The sequence below is a fragment of the Leguminivora glycinivorella genome, chromosome 22 (assembly GCF_023078275.1).
Source record: "Leguminivora glycinivorella isolate SPB_JAAS2020 chromosome 22, LegGlyc_1.1, whole genome shotgun sequence".
NCBI lineage: Eukaryota > Metazoa > Arthropoda > Insecta > Lepidoptera > Tortricidae > Leguminivora > Leguminivora glycinivorella.
Genome location: NC_062992.1, coordinates 11,056,152 through 11,074,931, shown reverse-complemented (window position 1 = coordinate 11,074,931; position 18,780 = coordinate 11,056,152). Strand labels below are relative to the sequence as shown.

The 18,780-nt window shown below is 39.3% G+C and overlaps 1 protein-coding gene across 1 annotated transcript in view; it reads right to left on the bottom strand.

Moving 5' to 3' along the window:
- LOC125238104 overlaps positions 1-18,780 on the bottom strand; it is a 317,546-nt gene that overhangs the window by 3,553 nt on the left and 295,213 nt on the right. Inside the window, exons 10-13 of the mRNA XM_048145392.1 lie at positions 15,972-16,104; positions 14,816-14,940; positions 9,969-10,060; positions 4,565-4,742 (exon numbers count right to left, since the gene is read on the bottom strand). Of these exons, the coding sequence (XP_048001349.1) occupies positions 4,565-4,742; positions 9,969-10,060; positions 14,816-14,940; positions 15,972-16,104 (528 nt within the window). The remainder of the gene's footprint in view (positions 1-4,564; positions 4,743-9,968; positions 10,061-14,815; positions 14,941-15,971; positions 16,105-18,780) is intronic.

Sequence of the window (18,780 nt, the reverse complement as noted above, 5' to 3'; positions counted from 1 at the left end):
AAACATACCTACATAAACTCACGCCTGTATCCCCAAAAGGGGTAAGCAGAACACATGCAACTGCTCAAGTTAAACTGCCACTTTTAGTAATTAAGGGTTTGAAAGAAAACGAAATTGTGATTAATCAACATTACTCCCAATACAAGGGAATCCACTGAATGTCCATGTCGACGGACTTCGGGCATTTCCGGACCGAACTCGGAACTATTAATCCGTGTTAATAAATGACCGGCTTTATGTCGTTCGCTGGTGATTAACGATGCAATATTGGATATGGCTGTGTTACAGCGGCGGAAAAATACGGGCTGGTGGCCTGTGGCCTAGTTAGTAGTTAGTGACCCTGTCTGGTAAGCCGGTAGAGAGGGTTCTAATCTCAGTAAGACATTTATTAGTGCGAAAATGTAGTATTTAAAAAAAAAGTAATGTGATATAAAATCCATACTAATATTATAAATGGTAAAGTATGTGTGTCTGTTTGTTTGTTCGTATTTCACGGCAGAACGCAGCGACGCACGGTGGGCTGGATGGCTCGAAAAGAGGACATTCGCATTTTTCCGAAAGTCATTTTTTGAAAATGCTATCTGATAGAGAATTATATAAGGAATAATAAATGTGGTATACATTTTCGAAATAAGGCATATTGACAGCAGAAAAAAATAAATCTGTTTTTTTTTTGTATGGGACCCAAAAATTATTTGTGTGAGAATGTTCTATTAAATACCTATTTACATTTTAAATGAAAAAAATATTGTCAAAAGGGCAGTCATTTTTTGGTTTTTCATACTCATTTAGGTACTAGCAATAGCTTAATAAATTAACTGCTATCCGTAGGTATCCGAAAACAGACTAAAGGGAAATACATGTACTACAATGGTCAGCGCCTGTTAAAAAATCACAGCAATATTTTGAGTAGAAATATTTTTGCGAATTTGAGCTCGTGCGTACAATGGATTTTTTTACCTACGTCAATGAAATAAAAACGCATTAGTTGCAATATTTTATACTCACATTTCGTTTGCTATCGGATCAGAAAAAGTACGAGTACCTAATCAAAACCTAATAAATCTAATGTTTGTCCTGTATTCAAAACAAGCACTGAAAATGTAAAGAAAGTTTTTGTTATGAGACACTAAGTTTTAAAGTTTTAAGTATATTTCATGATCAACATCTAACATTGTATCAAAAAATAAAATGAAAACCTTAAATCTTCAACATTTCGGGTTTAGGAGGACCTTTTACCACATTTTGTAATTAAATTTCAAACAATCTCAAATAAACAAGTAAAATATATCCGAGCCGATAGATCTTTCCTTAAAATAACTTAATGAACATTGACTGAACCACCCAATTATGTTATAAAGTGTAATTTAATAAAATCAGAAAATGGTTCTCGGAGAACAAAGAAAATATCCTGTTCAAAAGGTACTAAGTAACTTTATGATATAAAATGAGTTAGAGGAGTTTTATAAATTTAATTAGTCTTTATTTTACGAGATGTTTATTTATTTTTAACAACAATACATATTATGTACAATATAAAACTTAATAATAACCAAAAACTTAAAAATAACTATACAAAACTAAAATATAACTAATTAAACTGACTAACTTAAAAATAAACTTATAATAAATAAAAATAATACTAAAAGTTAAATAATAGGTACTATATAGAAGAGAGGGGAAAAAAAAAACAATCTAAATTTTACGAAATGTCAAAGACAGCTTTAATAAACTGTCTTGTTCGTTTTAAGGTGAGAAAACTCGCGTTTTGGATATCACATTAAAGCACAATTTTAGCAAAGAATTGGTACAACTCCGTATAGACAGATAAAGTCAAAGAAAGACGTACCGCGGAATCATGAACAAAGATGTGTGGCGCTACATCCGTGGTTGATTCTTGGCTAGATGGCGCTACTATTTATTAATATTTGACAGGACTGAAAATAGTATTTTATGCAACCGGCGCGGCGTTTAAAGGAGGTCAAAAAAGGCGAGTGGCGTGGGTAACGATTTGAGGCGAAGTCGAAAATTGTTAATAAAGACGCCACGAGTATATTTTGACTCTGTTGAACACCGTTGCATACAATATTTTTTCTACGACCATGCACTTAGATTTTAATAGTTTTGTACCTCTAGAATAACTTTCGTGAAATTCACACTGTTTCCTGTATTTTGACGCAAAGGTTTGCACTGCCAGCGCTCGAGCCAACTGCAAAAAGCTATCCCCCGCCGACTTACCGCACACGCGCGCAGCAACGTTATAACAATGCGTCGCCATGGTTACAGAGCCAAACAATGCGTTTTCAATTTTTTCGTTACTGCGCGCGTGCGCTGGAAGCCGGCGGGGGCTGGCTTTTGGGAATATACTTTTATGTAGGGGTTTGAACATCTATGCACGATCCTGTAAATGACGAATAAGAGTTCGGGAATAGAAAAAAGATTTTACAGCATAATAAAATATACCTTTTAACGGGCAATTCTTGTTTTTTTCTTTTATTTATTTATATATACCGATGATCTCGGAAACCGCTCTAACGATTTCGCTGAATTTTATGTGGATTTCGGGGGTGAAAAATCGATCTAGCTTAGCCTTAGGTCCCGGAAAATGCGAATTTTTGAGTTTTCATGCGTTTTTCTTTCACGTTACTAAACGCAAAATATGGTCGCTAATTTCGTCGTCCGCGTATCGACGACACGTAGCTCAGTCGTAAGAGGGTCGGTCTAATATTCGCAGCTACATATCACAGGTTTCGAATCTCGGGGTTTCGAATCCAGGCCAGAAATAAAGTTCTTTTTTCTTGTATTTATAAGATTTTTTTTTTATCTAAAGACGTGATATAATAAAATAGAACCGAGCGAAGCTCGGTCGCCCAGCCCCTTTAGCACAACTTGTCCCTTTAGCACAGCCACTTTAGCACAATGAGTCCATACATCAAGCGCGACTTCAAGTATAGACTCGCGCGCGACAAGGCAAGTTGTGCTAAAGGGTCAGGTACTAATAATTACATGCAACTGATGACTATAGTAAAATCATTTGTAGCTTGTAATAAAGATTCTTTTATTATTCCTAAACAAAAATTTCTTTCGAATACACAACGGAGTTTTCACAGAAAATAAAAATAAAACAGACATAAAATAAATCGTAGAAACATCTAGTAATTAAACAAGGTTTGAAATGCTAAACAAGTTAATTTATAAAGGTGTCAACATTGTCAACATTAATTCAGCCGCCATTTTGACGCGAAAATGCAAATGGGGGACGAAAATAAATCCCATTAGGACTTCTAGCGATATAAAAATAGAAAAGCCTTATTTATGTAACGTTTTATTTACATTGGGAGAATTTGAATAACATAAAATATTATAATACATATTATTTTAAAACAATTTGTTTTTTAACGCATAATTCTAAGGATGTGTAGCTAACTAGCTACCGATATATATATATCTATAATATGGCCCAGCGAGCGTAGCACACTAGCCTGATAAACCCTATCGCGTCGATGCGTTTTTTTTAGAAAAGGACGGCCTGGGGTGATAAGCTTTATCTCGCTACCGTGCTTACCCAGGATTATTTTATTTAAAACATCTTCAGAGAGAACAACCAGTACTCGTAGATATATCCTATGCTAGTCTCTAAATTAAAAGAAAAGAATTAGTAATTAAATTGTATTTGCCAGACTATCCATACTTACTAATATTATAAATGGGAAAGTGTGTGTGTGTCTGTTTGTTCGTCCGTCTTTCACGGCAAAACGGAGACACGAATTGACGTGATTTTTTTAAGTGGAGATAGTTGAAGGGATGGTGAGTGACATAGGCTACTTTTAGTCTCTTTCTTTTTTTCAAAATTATAAACGGGCTTACTCTTCGCCACAGACTAGCCAAAGGCAAAGACGTGGCCTACGATGGAGTGAGCTCGCCCAGAAGAGATTTCTAACGCGGGTAAAAGCTAGTACCTATGTACATAAGAACCTGAACGATAATGAAGAATAAGTAATGACTATTCTGAGTAAAATGAGCCCAGGAAAATCCTTAAAACAATAACGATTTTCTCTCAAAAAAAGCTCGCATTCCAAACAGGAAAGGCAAGTAGCTCATAAAATGGTAGAAAATTAATAACAAAGGAAATGCTATAATAAAATTCGTCCACATCTCGTAGCCATTTTAATTTGATCGTAATGAAACTTGATTAAAACCTTAATTTATATCTATTTAATTCACCGCCACACAAATGGGTTTTTTATCATTTCCTCTTCAAAGCCAGAAAGACATAAAGTAACATAAAGTGTACCTATTTCGAAAACGAATCTTATGTGGCAGTCATAAAATTGATATTTATTGGAAGTATCATTTTTTCTGAGTCGTTATCCATACTATCCATACTAATATTATAAATGGGAAAGTGTGTGTCTGTTTGTTTGTCCGTCTTTCACGGCAAAACGGAGCGATGAATTGACGTGATTTTTTAGGTGGAGATAGTTGAAGGGACGGAGAGTGACATAGGCTACTTTTTGTCTCCTTCTAACGCGATCGAAAGATAGTATAGGTATAAATTACTTACCATCAGTATTAACAGCCCTCGATCTTGCCAGATCAGCCTTATTCCCCACTAGTATGACGGCTCGTCGGGCAGTGTGACCCGCCGCCCATAAACCTTGCAGTTTCCGCTCGGCTTCGGCGAAGCTGCTTCGATCGGCTGTCGAGTAGACCACGCAGTAACCGTGTGCGCAGCCGTCTGACTGTAACAAATATTTCAATATTATAAACCCATACTAATATTATAAATGGGAAAGTGTGTGTTTGTATGTTTGTCTACGGCAAAACGGAGGGACGAACTGTCGTGTTTTTTAAAGTAGAGATAGTTGAAGGGATGTTGGTTTGACATAGGCCACTTTTTGTCTCTTTCTAAGTCGGAGCATTCCGCATTTAACGCGAGCTAAGACGCAGGTGAAACTTAAAATAAAAATTAATACAATAATTAAAGTAAAATTGTAAAAACCGTTAGTTTATAATTTCACTAGCGAGATTATGAACTAACGAAATATTGTGAACCGTAACGTACAGTTCACAATTTGACGGAATATTTTTACGTTAGATTATAGTCTAACGAAGTGAAACCGTCAAATTGTAAACTGTCATGGCGTCGGAACGAAGCTAGCGCTCTGATTGGTCGGTTTTATAATAGATCTTTCTGTCACCATAGAGTGACACAAATAGACACTGGAATCACAGATGTCATTCAAAAACCTGGTTAAACTTTTATCATCAAAATTGTCAGTTACTTTGCATGTTATGTGGCGGCTTAATTCGTATATTTCTTGTGATTTAATATTCAGTTTTCGAAAAAAGAAACCGTTAGTTCATAATCTTACTAGTGAGATTATGGGCTGATGAGTTATGGTGAACCGTAACGTCCACAATTTAACGGATTATTTTTCATATTATTAAATTAAAACGGGACTTAATCGCGTAAAACTTACGTTTTATATTTAACCCGACGTTTCGGACATGACATTACGTCCGTGGTCACGGGTAGACTGGCTGGGAGTTGTATCAACATCTTCTAGCTGTACGAGTTTTTCGAACTACCCGCCGTTGTCGAGGGTGGCGGGGCAACTAAGGTCAGCAAAGGATGTTATTCCATATCAGACGCCAGGCGTTTATAAGATTGACTGTAGCTGTAATAGTTCTTATATTGGAGAAACCAAACGCACCATAGCGGAAAGGGTCAAAGAACATATCGCGGCGGTCAAAAAACGACAAATAAATAAGTCTGCGGTTGCCGAGCATTTGCTAGAGTCAGGACCGAACCACTGGATTGAACTGCATAATCCCAAAGTCCTTTCAACTGAACGTCTTTACTATAGCAGGAAAGTACGTGAAGCGATTGAAATCAGGAAACATCGTAATTTCAATCAAAATGAAGGGCAAGGGATTTCATCTTCGTGGAATCCAGTGATTAGCAAGTGTAAACGTGAAAAAACTTCCCGTCCCATACCATCGGACGTCGTGAGTGTTGTATGTAGTTGTAGGCAGAGTGGCAACCCTAGCGTAAAAGTGACTGATGACAATCAAGTGCGGGTAGTTCGAAAAACTCGTACAGCTAGAAGATGTTGATACAACTCCCAGCCAGTCTACCCGTGACCACGGACGTAATGTCATGTCCGAAATGTCGGGTTAAATATAAAACGTAAGTTTTACGCGATTAAGTCCCGTTTTAATTTAATAATATGAGTGAAGATCGTGTTAGTTATAATCAATGGATTATTTTTCGTTAGATTATAATCTAACGGAGAGAATCCGTCAAAATGTAAACGGTCATATGCGCGAGAATCTAGCGCTCTAAATGCTCAGTTTTTTGGGAGATCGTTCTGTCAAAGTAACTGTCAATTTTGTTTCTTTGGCAATTGCGACCGTTTCCTTAAACAGTATAGGTATCGAATTTTGATGATAAAAGTTTAATAAGGTTTTTGATTGACATCGGTGATTGCAGTGTCTATTTGTGTCACTCTATGGCCACAGAACGATTTACTATAAAACAGACCAATCAGAGCGCTAGCTTCGTTCCGACGCCATGACAGTTTACAATTTGACGGTTGTGCTTCGTTAGATTGTAATCTAACGTAAAAATATTCCGTCAAATTGTAAACTGTACGTTACGGTCCACAATATTTCGTTAGTTCGTAATCTCGCTAGTGAAATTATAAACTAACGTTTTTACAATTTTACGGTGGCATATATAATTAAAGTTATTATTGCTAATATGATTAAAATGAGCATGAATATTTTATGAGAATTATTCTTTCATTGCCAAAAATCCCTTCATAACATAGAAATAGGCGCTGTAAGAAAATATTTTAAATGTTCCCTCAAAAACTGTACACGGAAACAACGCCAAATTTTTACCAAAAATTATTTTCACGGCGATCCTTTTACAAATAGCGTGAAACAATAACTTAGAAAAGGACGTAAGCGCCTTTGTTTATTACGAACATAAGACCTTTCGAAGCGAGAGACATTTAAGGGAAAATTATGTCGACCAAGGGACACTTGAAAAATGCTGACGCGATTGCCTTGTTACTTTACAAACGTCGTATTTTGTCGATTGTACAGTTACAAAAGGGACCTAAACGAGGGTGAAATAAAGATATTTTTTTTTTGTAAATTGAGGCGTTTAGATGGTTGTGTATTTTATTTTTCATATCAAAAGCCGCGCGAAGCGACAATAGAGTGATGGATTTGAGTGAAGCTTGAAAAGATTTGTTTATGATGGAAAATTTGAATAAACTTTAATAGAAGCTGTTTCTAAAAATAACTGTAAACATTCCGAGTGACCAAGTTAGGCTAGCGGTTCTGAGTCTATCCCGGTTTTTCGGAACAAATTTTGGAACTAAATGTTGAGGTTTTTCAGGACAAATTTTGGAACGAACTGTTGAAGAAATTTAGATATACAAAAGTCCTTTTCGTTTACTGTGACAGGGTTCTACAGTGGCCTATTGGTTGACATTTAATGTCCTTGCGATTTAGACGGCGGTTAAAAAAGGTTACAGACAGGTCGCTCAGGCTTGGTTCTTTAACCTCCGACGCAAAAACGACGGGGTGTTATAAGTTTGACGTGTCTGTCTGCCTGTCTGTCCGTCTGTATGTCTGTCTGTCTGTTTGTCTGTCTGTCTGTGTGTGTGTCTGTCTGTGGCATCGTAGCTCCCAAACGGATGAACCGATTTAGATTTAGTTTTTTTGTCTGAAAGCTGATTTAGTCGGGAGTGTTCTTAGCCATGTTTCATGAAAATCGGTCTTCTATGTCGCAGTCGGGGGTTTTTTCAATATTTTAATTTTGTGGTTAGGTTATGTATTTGGTAGGTTTGGTAATGGTTAACCGACAAATGTTGTAACTACCCGAAAATGTACAACTTCTTTGTTTAGGTTTTTTTAAATGCCTCAAGGTACACAGTTTTATCAGTCGAGTCCAATGCGCGCAGCGGTGCAGACGCATTGATGGTTTAATTAAATTATAATTGCGAAATCAGCGCGCGCGCTTTGCCGCGACCGGTAATCGACACGATGGCAGATTCCAAACCGAATCAAACCATCGTAAATGAATTCCTCGCTTTCCTTCAAGAGAAAGACAAGCTGTTACTGGAAGGGGCGATGGATGCGGCAGCTGCTTTCCGGATGTCTTCGCGTGCGTCGAGGTTCTCCGTGGACGACATCTGTGAAGCGAAGAGAGTGTTGTGCGAGTCCCTTGGGATTGCCGGCACCTATGTACCTCACCGGAGAGGCGACGAAACCGGGAAGAAAAGTCTCGAGGACATTAAGAAGATCCTGAAGGAGTACAAAGATCGGATTCCGGAGTTTGTTGCGACGGATATCAACGTTCCGCCGTACGATCCGGATAACGTCGACGTTCGCAGCTTGTTTAGGGAAATCGTGGCCCTAAAAACAAGTTTAGCCGCAGTTATCTCGAAGTTTGAAGCTAGCATGGAAACGATTACCGAGTTACGCAACGAAATCAAATGTTTGCGGTATGCTCCAGCTCGGTCAGCTGTTTCAGACTCAGAGTGCGATCATCGACCTATGGACACTCGTGTCGTGTCGGTTAGTTTGCACGCTGCTGACGCTGTAAAAAGTGCTGCACGTGCCGCCGCCCCGCGCGCGCCCCTCCCTCCGCGCGCGCGGCCGCCTCCTGTTTCGTCGAAATCACGGTGTCAGCGTGCATACGCTGACGTCACTGCCGGCCGGTCTACTGCAACTAGCCGGGTCAATGCACCAACTACAAAGGGATGTGAAGTACGGGCACCTGCCAAGGAAAATACTTCCCGCACCAATGTGGATGAAGAGGGGTTCACATTGGTGGAAAAGAAGAGCAAGGCGCGCAGAGCGGCTCGCAAGACTATGTGTGGCTCTGCGGAACCGGTGAATTCTGGTCTACGGATTGCCACACCGAGTAGGGCGCTCTACGTGTCTCGCCTGCATTACTCCGCCATGTCCGACGAGGTGGTGGACTACGTTCGCCGGAAGACTGGCTACACGCTGAGGGTGCAACAGCTGCAGTCGCGTCACTACGTGCACTTCAGCTCGTTCGTTGTGCGCGTGCCGCGGCCGCTGCAGGACACCATCGCGAGCGCAGACGGCCGAAAGGTGTGGTTTTTCGGCGGTTCCGGGGCAACCTGCCAAATCCCACACCGGGGCAAACGACGCAACGGAGCCACGCTGTGACGTCATCGCCCAAATCAATTGTTTAATTTTATTTTTAATTTTGTTTTCTTTATTTTCTGTGTTTTTTGTTATCTAAGTTTCGTGACGCATTGGTTTTACTGTAAGGTCATGTAAACATGTTTTTACTAATAAATAAATAAATAAATCACATCTTGGATACTGGCGATCAAATACAAGGTGTAACAAAAATGGTGGTGATCCGTTTAAGGGCGTATTCAGTATCGTATTCTCATCAGGAAAAAGTAGGATAAAAAATTTTTTTCGCAAAAAATTTTTTTATCTTCGTATGGAGATTCGACCGATTCGCGCGGCCCAGCTCATACAAAAGTGAAAATTTTTTTAGCGAAAAAAAAATTTTCTTCTACTTTTTCCTGATAAGAATACGATACTGAGTACGCCCTTAAACGGATCACCACCATTTTTGTTACACTCTGTATATGAAAGAGGCGCGTTCCTAACACATATTCTAAACTCGTGTGGGTGAACGCGTACCATGCTTGTATGAATGAGATATGACAGGTCGACTGTTCGTGTTTTTGACAGGCTGTAACTGTGAGGTAACCGAGAGGAGGTCGGCGGCACTTTCAGTGGGGAGCGGGAGTGTCCTTACTCTTTATTATATTGTGGTATAATTTCGTACAATTATAAAAAAGTCTTCTATTGTTACTGGCTACTAATAACCGGTGGTTACGTTAGGTTAAGGATTAAAGTTAAACACCTAAAAAAACAGGATTTTCTAGTAAACTTACCACTAGTTGATCAGCAGGCGCGTCCATGAAGGTGATTTCCGACTCCTCACCAGCAAGCAGCACGCATACAGACCGCTCGCCAGATTCATCATCTGTGAACAACACATCATCATCATCATCATCACCTTCATAACCATCTTCATCATCATCGCCTCATCACCTTCATCACCACCATCATCATCACTTTCATCATCATCGTCACCACCTTCTTCTTCATCATCATCATCACCTTCATCACCACCATCATCATCACTTTCATCATCATCGTCACCACCTTCTTCATCATCATCATCATCATCACGTTCATCACCGCCATCATCACCACCATCATCATCATCAGGATCATCATCCTTGCGTTATCCCGGCATTTGCCACGGCTTATGGGAGCCTGGGGTCCGCTTTGAAAAGTAATCCCACGATTTGGCCTTCTTAGTTTTACGAAAGCGACTGCCATTTGACCTTCCAACCCGAAGTAACTAGGCCTTATTGGAATTAGTCCGGTTTCCTCACGATGTTTTCCTTCACCGAAAAGCGGCTGGCAAAATCAAATGACATTTCGCACATAAGTTCCGAAAAACTCCATCAGCATCAGCACCATCATTATCATTTTGACGACGGATCTGGTCTAAAGTAAATAGTGACCCTGCCTACTAGGCCAATGGTCCCGGGTTCGAATCTTGGTAATAGCATTTATTTGTGTGATATGCACTTGAGCATGGATACTATTATTTGTTCCTGAGAATCCTGTGTCATAGATACTTTCTATAATCCCATTACGAATTGAACGGAATAAACGTAAACAAACTGCTGTCACTGTCAAAGTAACACGTGCAGCTCAAGTCAGGGGTTCTCATAGTAAGGGCCGACAGAAAAACTAATAACTTTTAACCAGTTATTAACGATCACTCTTGAATCGATCGAACACGATAACTCTAATATTATGTTATGATCCCATGCAAGTCAAAATAAAAATCGGTCCAAAATTGACGAAGTTCTGTCATATCAGATACTTACAAAACCAATAATTAAATTTATAACCACCTTATTATGCGTCATCGTATTTGAAGACGGTTTTAATTAGCCATTAAAATTCACTACCACCTAGTCTCGAAAGCTGCTGAAAAATAATGTTTAGCGGCCCGCTACTTGGTCGCCCAGGTACATTTTCACAGTGATACCAGTGCAATAAACAAAGTATCCTCCAAAAATGGCCTTTTAATTTCAATAAATTTACCAAAACGTTTTGTGTTGAAATTTATTTTGGTTTAAACAGAGTCATTATTTGTGTAATGGAATATCTCAAGATATTTAGTAAACTTGTTGAATATCGGTAATTTGAATACCTCGAATGGTGCAATTTTTTTATTGCACCGGCCACACCTTTGTTTACAATAATTCCGGTTAATTCAAAATAGGAATATATGTAGGTACAGATATAGGGAGGATCTAGGGAAAAGGGTCTCCTTCGTATTTTTCCGGAAACGTTCGTATTTGTCATGCTAGTTCAGTCAATGTCAGTACATCTTGTACTAAGACTGACTGAAATAGCATGACACGTTCGTACGTTTCCGTAACAATACGAAGGCAAATCTTTTCGCACTACATCTGTATTGTAACTATTCACCTCGCAACAAATAACTTCCACGTTATTTAATTCTACATACATACATACATACAATCACGCCTGTATCCCATAAAGGGGTAGGCAGAACACATGAAACTACTGAAGCTTCAGTGCCACTCTTGGCAAATAAGGGGTTGAAAGAAAACGAAACTGTGACATTGCAGTGACAGGTTGCCAGCCTCTCGCCTACGCCACAATTTAACCCATATCCGATAGTCGCCTTCTACGACACCCACGGGAAGAAAGGGGGTGGTGAAATTCTTTACCCGTCACCACACAGGCTTATTTAATTCTAACCTTTTGATTTTTAACCCCCTGACGCAAAAACGATAAGTTTGACGTGTCTGTCTGTTTTTCTGTGTGTGTGCACCTGTTTGGCATCGTTGCTTTCGAACGGATGAAACAATTTAGATTTCGCTTTTTTGTTTGAAATTTGAATTAGTCGTAGTAGTTATTTTTCTTTTTTCAAAATTTAAATTTTGTCACATAAAAGTTTTACAATATACAGAGTGGGGCCTGTAACAAAGGCGAAGAATTGAACTGTAGGCTATTCTCCTTATACTGATCAACATTTATTCAGTGACTTTTAAAAATTATGAAGTCTTTAAATTTTTAATTTTTCATACAAAATAAATATTAGCTTCAATGTACGCCATTATTGTTGTCATTGACGTTGTCTGTCACACTTTAGACTTAACAGAATTCGCAATACATTACCTCTTAGAAAAAACTTTCAAGGGTGATAAAAATCAAAATAAAAGTTATTTTTAAAAGTCACTGAACACATGTTGATCAGTATAAGGAGAATAGCCTACAGTTCAATTCTTCGCCTTTGTTACAGGTCCCACTCTGTATAATGATGTAAAGATTTTGTTTTCAAAATTACTGATAAGGTGTTGCCAATGTGTAATTGTATACAACCCTTTGTCTGATTTAATGCCCGGCTGCTAAAATAGGATTATTGGTGGTGCTTTTTGTTCTGCATTCGTTTTGTTCGATTTAAGAGGGTAGGGACCATCGAGTATCCATACAAAACGTAGTCCTGATTTTCCTCTGTTGATATTAATATCAGTGATTGATTTAGTTAAGTACTTAATACTTACTACTTACTTTACAACAAATTGCTCGCCCTTAGAGTTGGTCAAAGGCGCCTAGCCTTCAGAGATAACATACACTAGAGAAATTTTGACGGGTACCTCGGCGATCGGGGTGGCGTACGTCAGCCGCGATAGCTGGAGACCCGGGTTCGATTCCCGGCTTCGCCACCAGTGGGCTTGATCGCTTTTTCTTTAGTGTATGGTATCTATTTCAGTTTATACTACTTACTTCACTGGCTCAGCGACCCAAAATGGATCTTGGCCTCCGACACAAGAGATCGCCACTCTGCTCTATCCTCACTTCACTATCCTGCGCCCCTTCACGCCAGTTGGGTATACCGTGTGCGGACAGGCCCCATACCCGAATGGCATTTCTGCGATGAGAAATGCCGCAGAAATGCATTCTATCTCTACCGCTCTTGCGTATTGGCGCGACAGAGCCAGACTACATTTCTGCGGCGTTTCGCATCACAGAAATACCATTCGGCTACGGGGTCTGGTGTCGTAGCCGAATGGCATTTCTGCGACGCGAAACGAAAACGAAACGCCGCGAAAGGTAATCTGCCAATACGCACGAGCAATAGAGATAGAATTGATATCTACGAGAACCAAACCACACTATTATTCTTTTAACCCTTTTACTGCCAAAGACGTAAAATATTGCGCGCGGCTGTAATAACACTTTCAACCTTCGTGAATATAAAACAAGGGTTAATTTTGTGGCAACATTTATAAAAGACACCTACACAAGCGCTGGTGGCCTAGCGGTTAGAACGTGCGAATTTCGATCCGGAGGTCGCGGGTTCGAACCCCGGCTCGTACCAAAGCCTCAATTTTGACAATTTGGCCGATATTCTTAGCTTGATATGTGTTAAAATGTCAAATATTTTATTTTATTTTCTTTATTGGGGAAAAAAACAGATACAGACCAATAATATTTACAGACAAGTTATAAAATCTTACTTATAGCCTACATCCTAACACAATTCCCACTAGGAGGTACGGCAGTAGTTTTAGGGACAGCATTGTGATCGGAACTAATTAACAAACTTATACTAAGACTTAAACTTAACCTTATAAAGCGACATAGATTGTTACCAACAGAAAAAGATTAAGAAACAGATTAAGAAGTTAATTACACAATATTATTGAATATTTTGGAGGCTTAGAACTATTTATAATAATATTAGCGCCATCTAGCCGAGCGTCCCCTAAAGGTGTAACGCCACCGTACCTTTTTATATATGGCTCTGAGGTACGTTTTTTTCTTAGACTGTAGCTGTCTATACGGAGTTACATTATTTATGTCTTTGGTATTTCAGAGGCCGGCCGTATTCTTGTTTGGCACTGACGCAGCATTTCATGATTTAACCCAAAAATGAAACCGTAATTCTCAACTCGGAGCTCTGTCAAATCAGTTCATTTATTCTCCGATTCAATTGATACATTCGCAACGTAGTCTCAGCGACGTGCAAATGGAATCTCTCAGGCGGAAATACACATCCATATATCGAAGACGATTTATACTACGTCTTTACTGTTTAGACCTTTGTGAGTTTTCAACGCAATATTGTTTAAACTTTTTGAAACATTGAAGGGGCTCATTTAAATGGAGGGTGAACTCGAATGTGACTTTCATTGTCGCGGTATTTGATTGCCGGGAAAAATTAGATGTAACGCCGTGTCTTGCGAGGGCGACGGTCGCGCGACCGTCGCCGTCGCGTCTCATCGCATCGTCTACTTCCATATCGATAAGGTTTGATTTCGTATGCGTCGCATCGCCGTCGCGCGACCATCGCGCGACCGTCGCCCACGCAAGCCACGGCGTAAGAACAGTCAGTGGGCTATTTTCATTTTACCATGTAAAGTGGCGTGCTCTTCAGGGCAATCATGGTCGCGCGATAAATGATAAAACATCGGGCCGTCCATATCGCACTTACAATAATATGTGAATAATATAATGTACTTATTTGTTAAACAAATACAAAAAAAAAAACAAATAGTGCGATAGCGACAGCCTGATGTTTTATCATTTATCGCGCGACCATAATTGCCTGCCTTGTTTTAGAAGCCAAGACTCATTTTGAGTCATCGCGCCAACAAAGTAAGTAAAATCAGTAACTCACCTATACTAGTGTCGTACGCGTGCAAATACTCTGACGTCATGAATTGCCCGACGAGACTCGATTTGCCGACGCCAGGAGCTCCCAGGACTAACACTCGGTACGAGCTGAGACCCGCTGAAGAATCCCTGGGAACAAATAGAAATAGAAATATTTTTATTCATGGTATAACATTGACAAAAGAAATAAAGTTACACGTACAGAAAAGAACAACAGAAAATGATTTACAAATTACAAAAAAAGTACATATTTGCCACGAAATGGTCCTGACTCAGCATGGTGTTAGCCTGGGAGCTAACGCTGATCTTCCGTCAGGGCCATATCGAGTGAAACCACGGAAAGTACACACACTACAAAGAAATTATAAGATAGTGAAAATAATACAATTCTAAATAAATAAAAGCAGACTTAATAAAACATATAATCATACATATTGAAAACATTATCATTATTAACAAAGAGGATCCATTGGAGATACCAATTGGAAAAAGACCGTAAAAAACGGTGCCGTCAACTGCTGGCCTGGTCGAACTAACAAATAAATTTAATAAATGAATATTGGAGACACCTTACACAGATCAACTTAGCCCCAAACTAAGCAAATCTTGTACTATGGGTGCTACGATATATGTACATACTTAAATAAAATACATAGAAAATATCCATGACTCAGGAACAAATATCTGTGCTCATCACACATATAAATGCCTTTACCGAGATTCGAACCCAGGACCGCGGCATAGAAGGCAGGGTCACTACCGACTGAGCCAGACCGGTCGTCAACAATCGCTTGCGCTCCGTTAGCGTATCATCGGTGTTCCGTAGTGGCCCGACAGAGTCAGGTTATTTAATATGGAGGTTATTGAGAGATTTCTGTCTAGTATTAGACAATTGATAAGCATGCTGAGTCTTCTCGACCTAGCTAAATAACAATGTACAGAGGATTAACGGCCTATAGTCACGGAAGATAGGAGAGGGAGGAGTCTTGCGCGTGCACCGAAGATCTGATCAAGACGGAGATTTAGGTAAAAATAGCGTATGACCTAGTCGATTGGAGGAGCTAAAAAGAATGCTCCGACGTACTGCCAAAATCTTTGAACTTCCAGGCACGCGGTCATGCTCTAAGAAAATGTCAGACATAAGTGTTGCAATGGATTACCTTGAAGAAGCCAAGGAACAAGGTGCAGATGCCCTGTTAACGGCCTCTGTGCTGGACGCACTGGAAGCCACTGAAGTGTTGGACCGTGATCTTCTCGAGCGGAGAGAGTCTCCCCGATTTATGACGCCTTTACCTGAAAAAAAAAGTAAATGTTGATGTGCAGTATGTGTTGAAGGTGTTGACGACCGGTCTGGCTTACGCCGTGTCTTGCGTGGGCGACGGTCGCGCGACCGTCGCCGTCGCGTCTCATACTTCCATATCGATAAGGTTTGATTTCGTATGCGTCGCATCGCCGTCGCGCGATGGTCGCGCGACCGTCGCCCACGCAAGCCACGGCGTTAGCGCGTAGTGACCATGCCTCAAATCCCAGTAAGGGCATCTATTAGTGTGATGAGCACAGACATTTGTTCCTGAGTCATGGATGTTTTATCTGTATGTAAGTATTTGTATATTATACACCGTGTTTTTTTTTTTGTTTTCCATTAAATTCGACACGTCGTTAGGTTCCTTATTAAGAACCACCCTGTATAACACTTTTAGTTAAATTCGCAAAAAATTTACTAAAAGTGTATTGATTTGTAGTGATTTTCATACATAATAAATCAATTGATTAGTGTGAGAGACCCTTAAGAATAACATTCAAGTTAGTGCCAAGTGATTGACATAACATTAGGAATTGGTAAAGGCTGTGACACACGCGTTCATCAATTATATTTATTTTTTTAATAAATCGATAACAGCAAGAGTTAAGACGCTAGTTTCTTAGAGAAATTAATTGCATTTGATGTAATGAATCTGCCCTTAAAGTTCGGAATTCAATAAAAACAGGGTGTATATATCGTTGTCTCAGTACCTGAAATACAAGCCTTCTTGAGCTTACTGTGGGACTCAGTCAATCTTTGTAAGAATGTCCTATAATATTTATATATTTATTTATAGAAAGAACTGACAAAGGGCCCAATCATGAGGCCTTATGATTGACTTAAGACCTTAGTCATGGAGGTTAACACTTTACTCACTAGTTTTGATAAAATTTCTCAATATTTATTAACAGTTCTAATCTCCTCCTGGGGGCCGATTTTTGAGTCTCACTGTCACTAAAATACCGGTTGAAAACGGTGAATTGCCTATTATTTTCAGTGACAATTTTCTTAATTCGAACGCCGTGAGACTCAAAAATCGGCCCCCTGGAGCCTAATGTAGACCTTAGACGCTTGTCGCATTTTCGTCGCGTTGTGCGTCGTGAGAAAACCCAGTACTTAGTTGTCCCTTGTAGACCCTTTAATGATCACCAAGAACCTAGTTGTCACTTACACAGTAATGGACATAATACAGCACTTACCCATTATACTAAAATGCCTCAGTCCATAATACTCCTCTTCGACACCAGTGTTGGGCATGGACAGTGGACACCACTCGCGCCCTCTGTTGTGGCAGACCCAGTAGTTGTCAACCTAAGATCCAGTAATGGGCACCAAGCTCCTATAATGACCACACTCACCCGTTATACTAAAATGCCTCAGTCTATAATACTCCTCCTCGACCCCAGTGTTGGGCATGGACACCAATCGCGCCCTCTGTTGTGTCAGACCCAGCAGCCTTACCACGATCTTTTTAAAAACGATTCAAACGCAGAGCAGTTCAGTTTAGGTGTCTAAACTGAGCGTCTCAATTTGCTACCATGACCTCCAATGTTCAGAGTCGAAACTGGACCGCGTACAAGTGAATGAAAGACCGATATTGTCTCTGGTTCGCAACTGAATCGTTTTGACAAGAAAAGGATGAATATATACAGGGCGTCCCAAACTTATGGGACATGAAGGGGAAGTACCTTAAATATCGTAGATAGTGAATTTTGCTCAAAGAAGACTTTATGTTATTTTTAAAAGTTAGTAATTCTGCATTCATAGATTTTCTAAAAATTACTTGCTTCGTCTGGGAATCGAACCGACTAAAATGTGAAAAAAAAATCACCCTTTTTTTATGATGCCAATCGAAAGAACAGCTAAAAAATAATAACTCTGCTTAAGTAACATAGTATTTTAAAAGAAAGGAACACCATAAAATGATTGAGTCAAATTTCAAGAAAGTTATTTATTGCCGAAGACGACGTTCGAAAAGTAGCGATATTATCATTCCAAAGATAGCATTGATTATTCGTAAATAAGTACCCACTTCATAAAATAGGTACTGGCATAAGTTTTCCTTATTATAAGTGCACGTGTGGATAAAATGATAATTTGATAAAACTTAGTATTTCAATACGTCCTCTGTAAGCTAGACAGAAGGCAAATTTAAAACAAAAATAAATAATTGTTAAATTTGAAAATGGAACAGTTTATGACAGCGTTTGTTTGAATGCATACTTTTTAAGATATTTTAAAAAGAAGTGATATTTTTAAATGTTGTTCTTAAATTTGAAAATGGAACAGTCTGTGCAAGCGTTAGTTTTTCGGATATTGATCTGTTTAGTCTTAATTCACTTACACAAGTGTTATTGTGTTAATTTATTGCGAACATGGCATATCAAGTAAGTTTTGATCTAATAGAAGCATATTTTTTGAACGATAAAGATATCTCTAGAAGTTTGCGGTGGTATGGCGTAAAATATCCTGATAGACAAATACCGTCTCGTAAAGTTTTGAAAAGGCTTGTGAACAATTTGAAAACTCTGGGACGTTTCGATAAACGCCCAAGAGAACCACAGCAAGAAAACCATACGATCAACGACGAAGAACTTGGTATTTTAATTTACTTTTCGGCTTTTCCGAAAGCATCGGTGAGAGAAGGAGAACAGGAAATTGGAGTT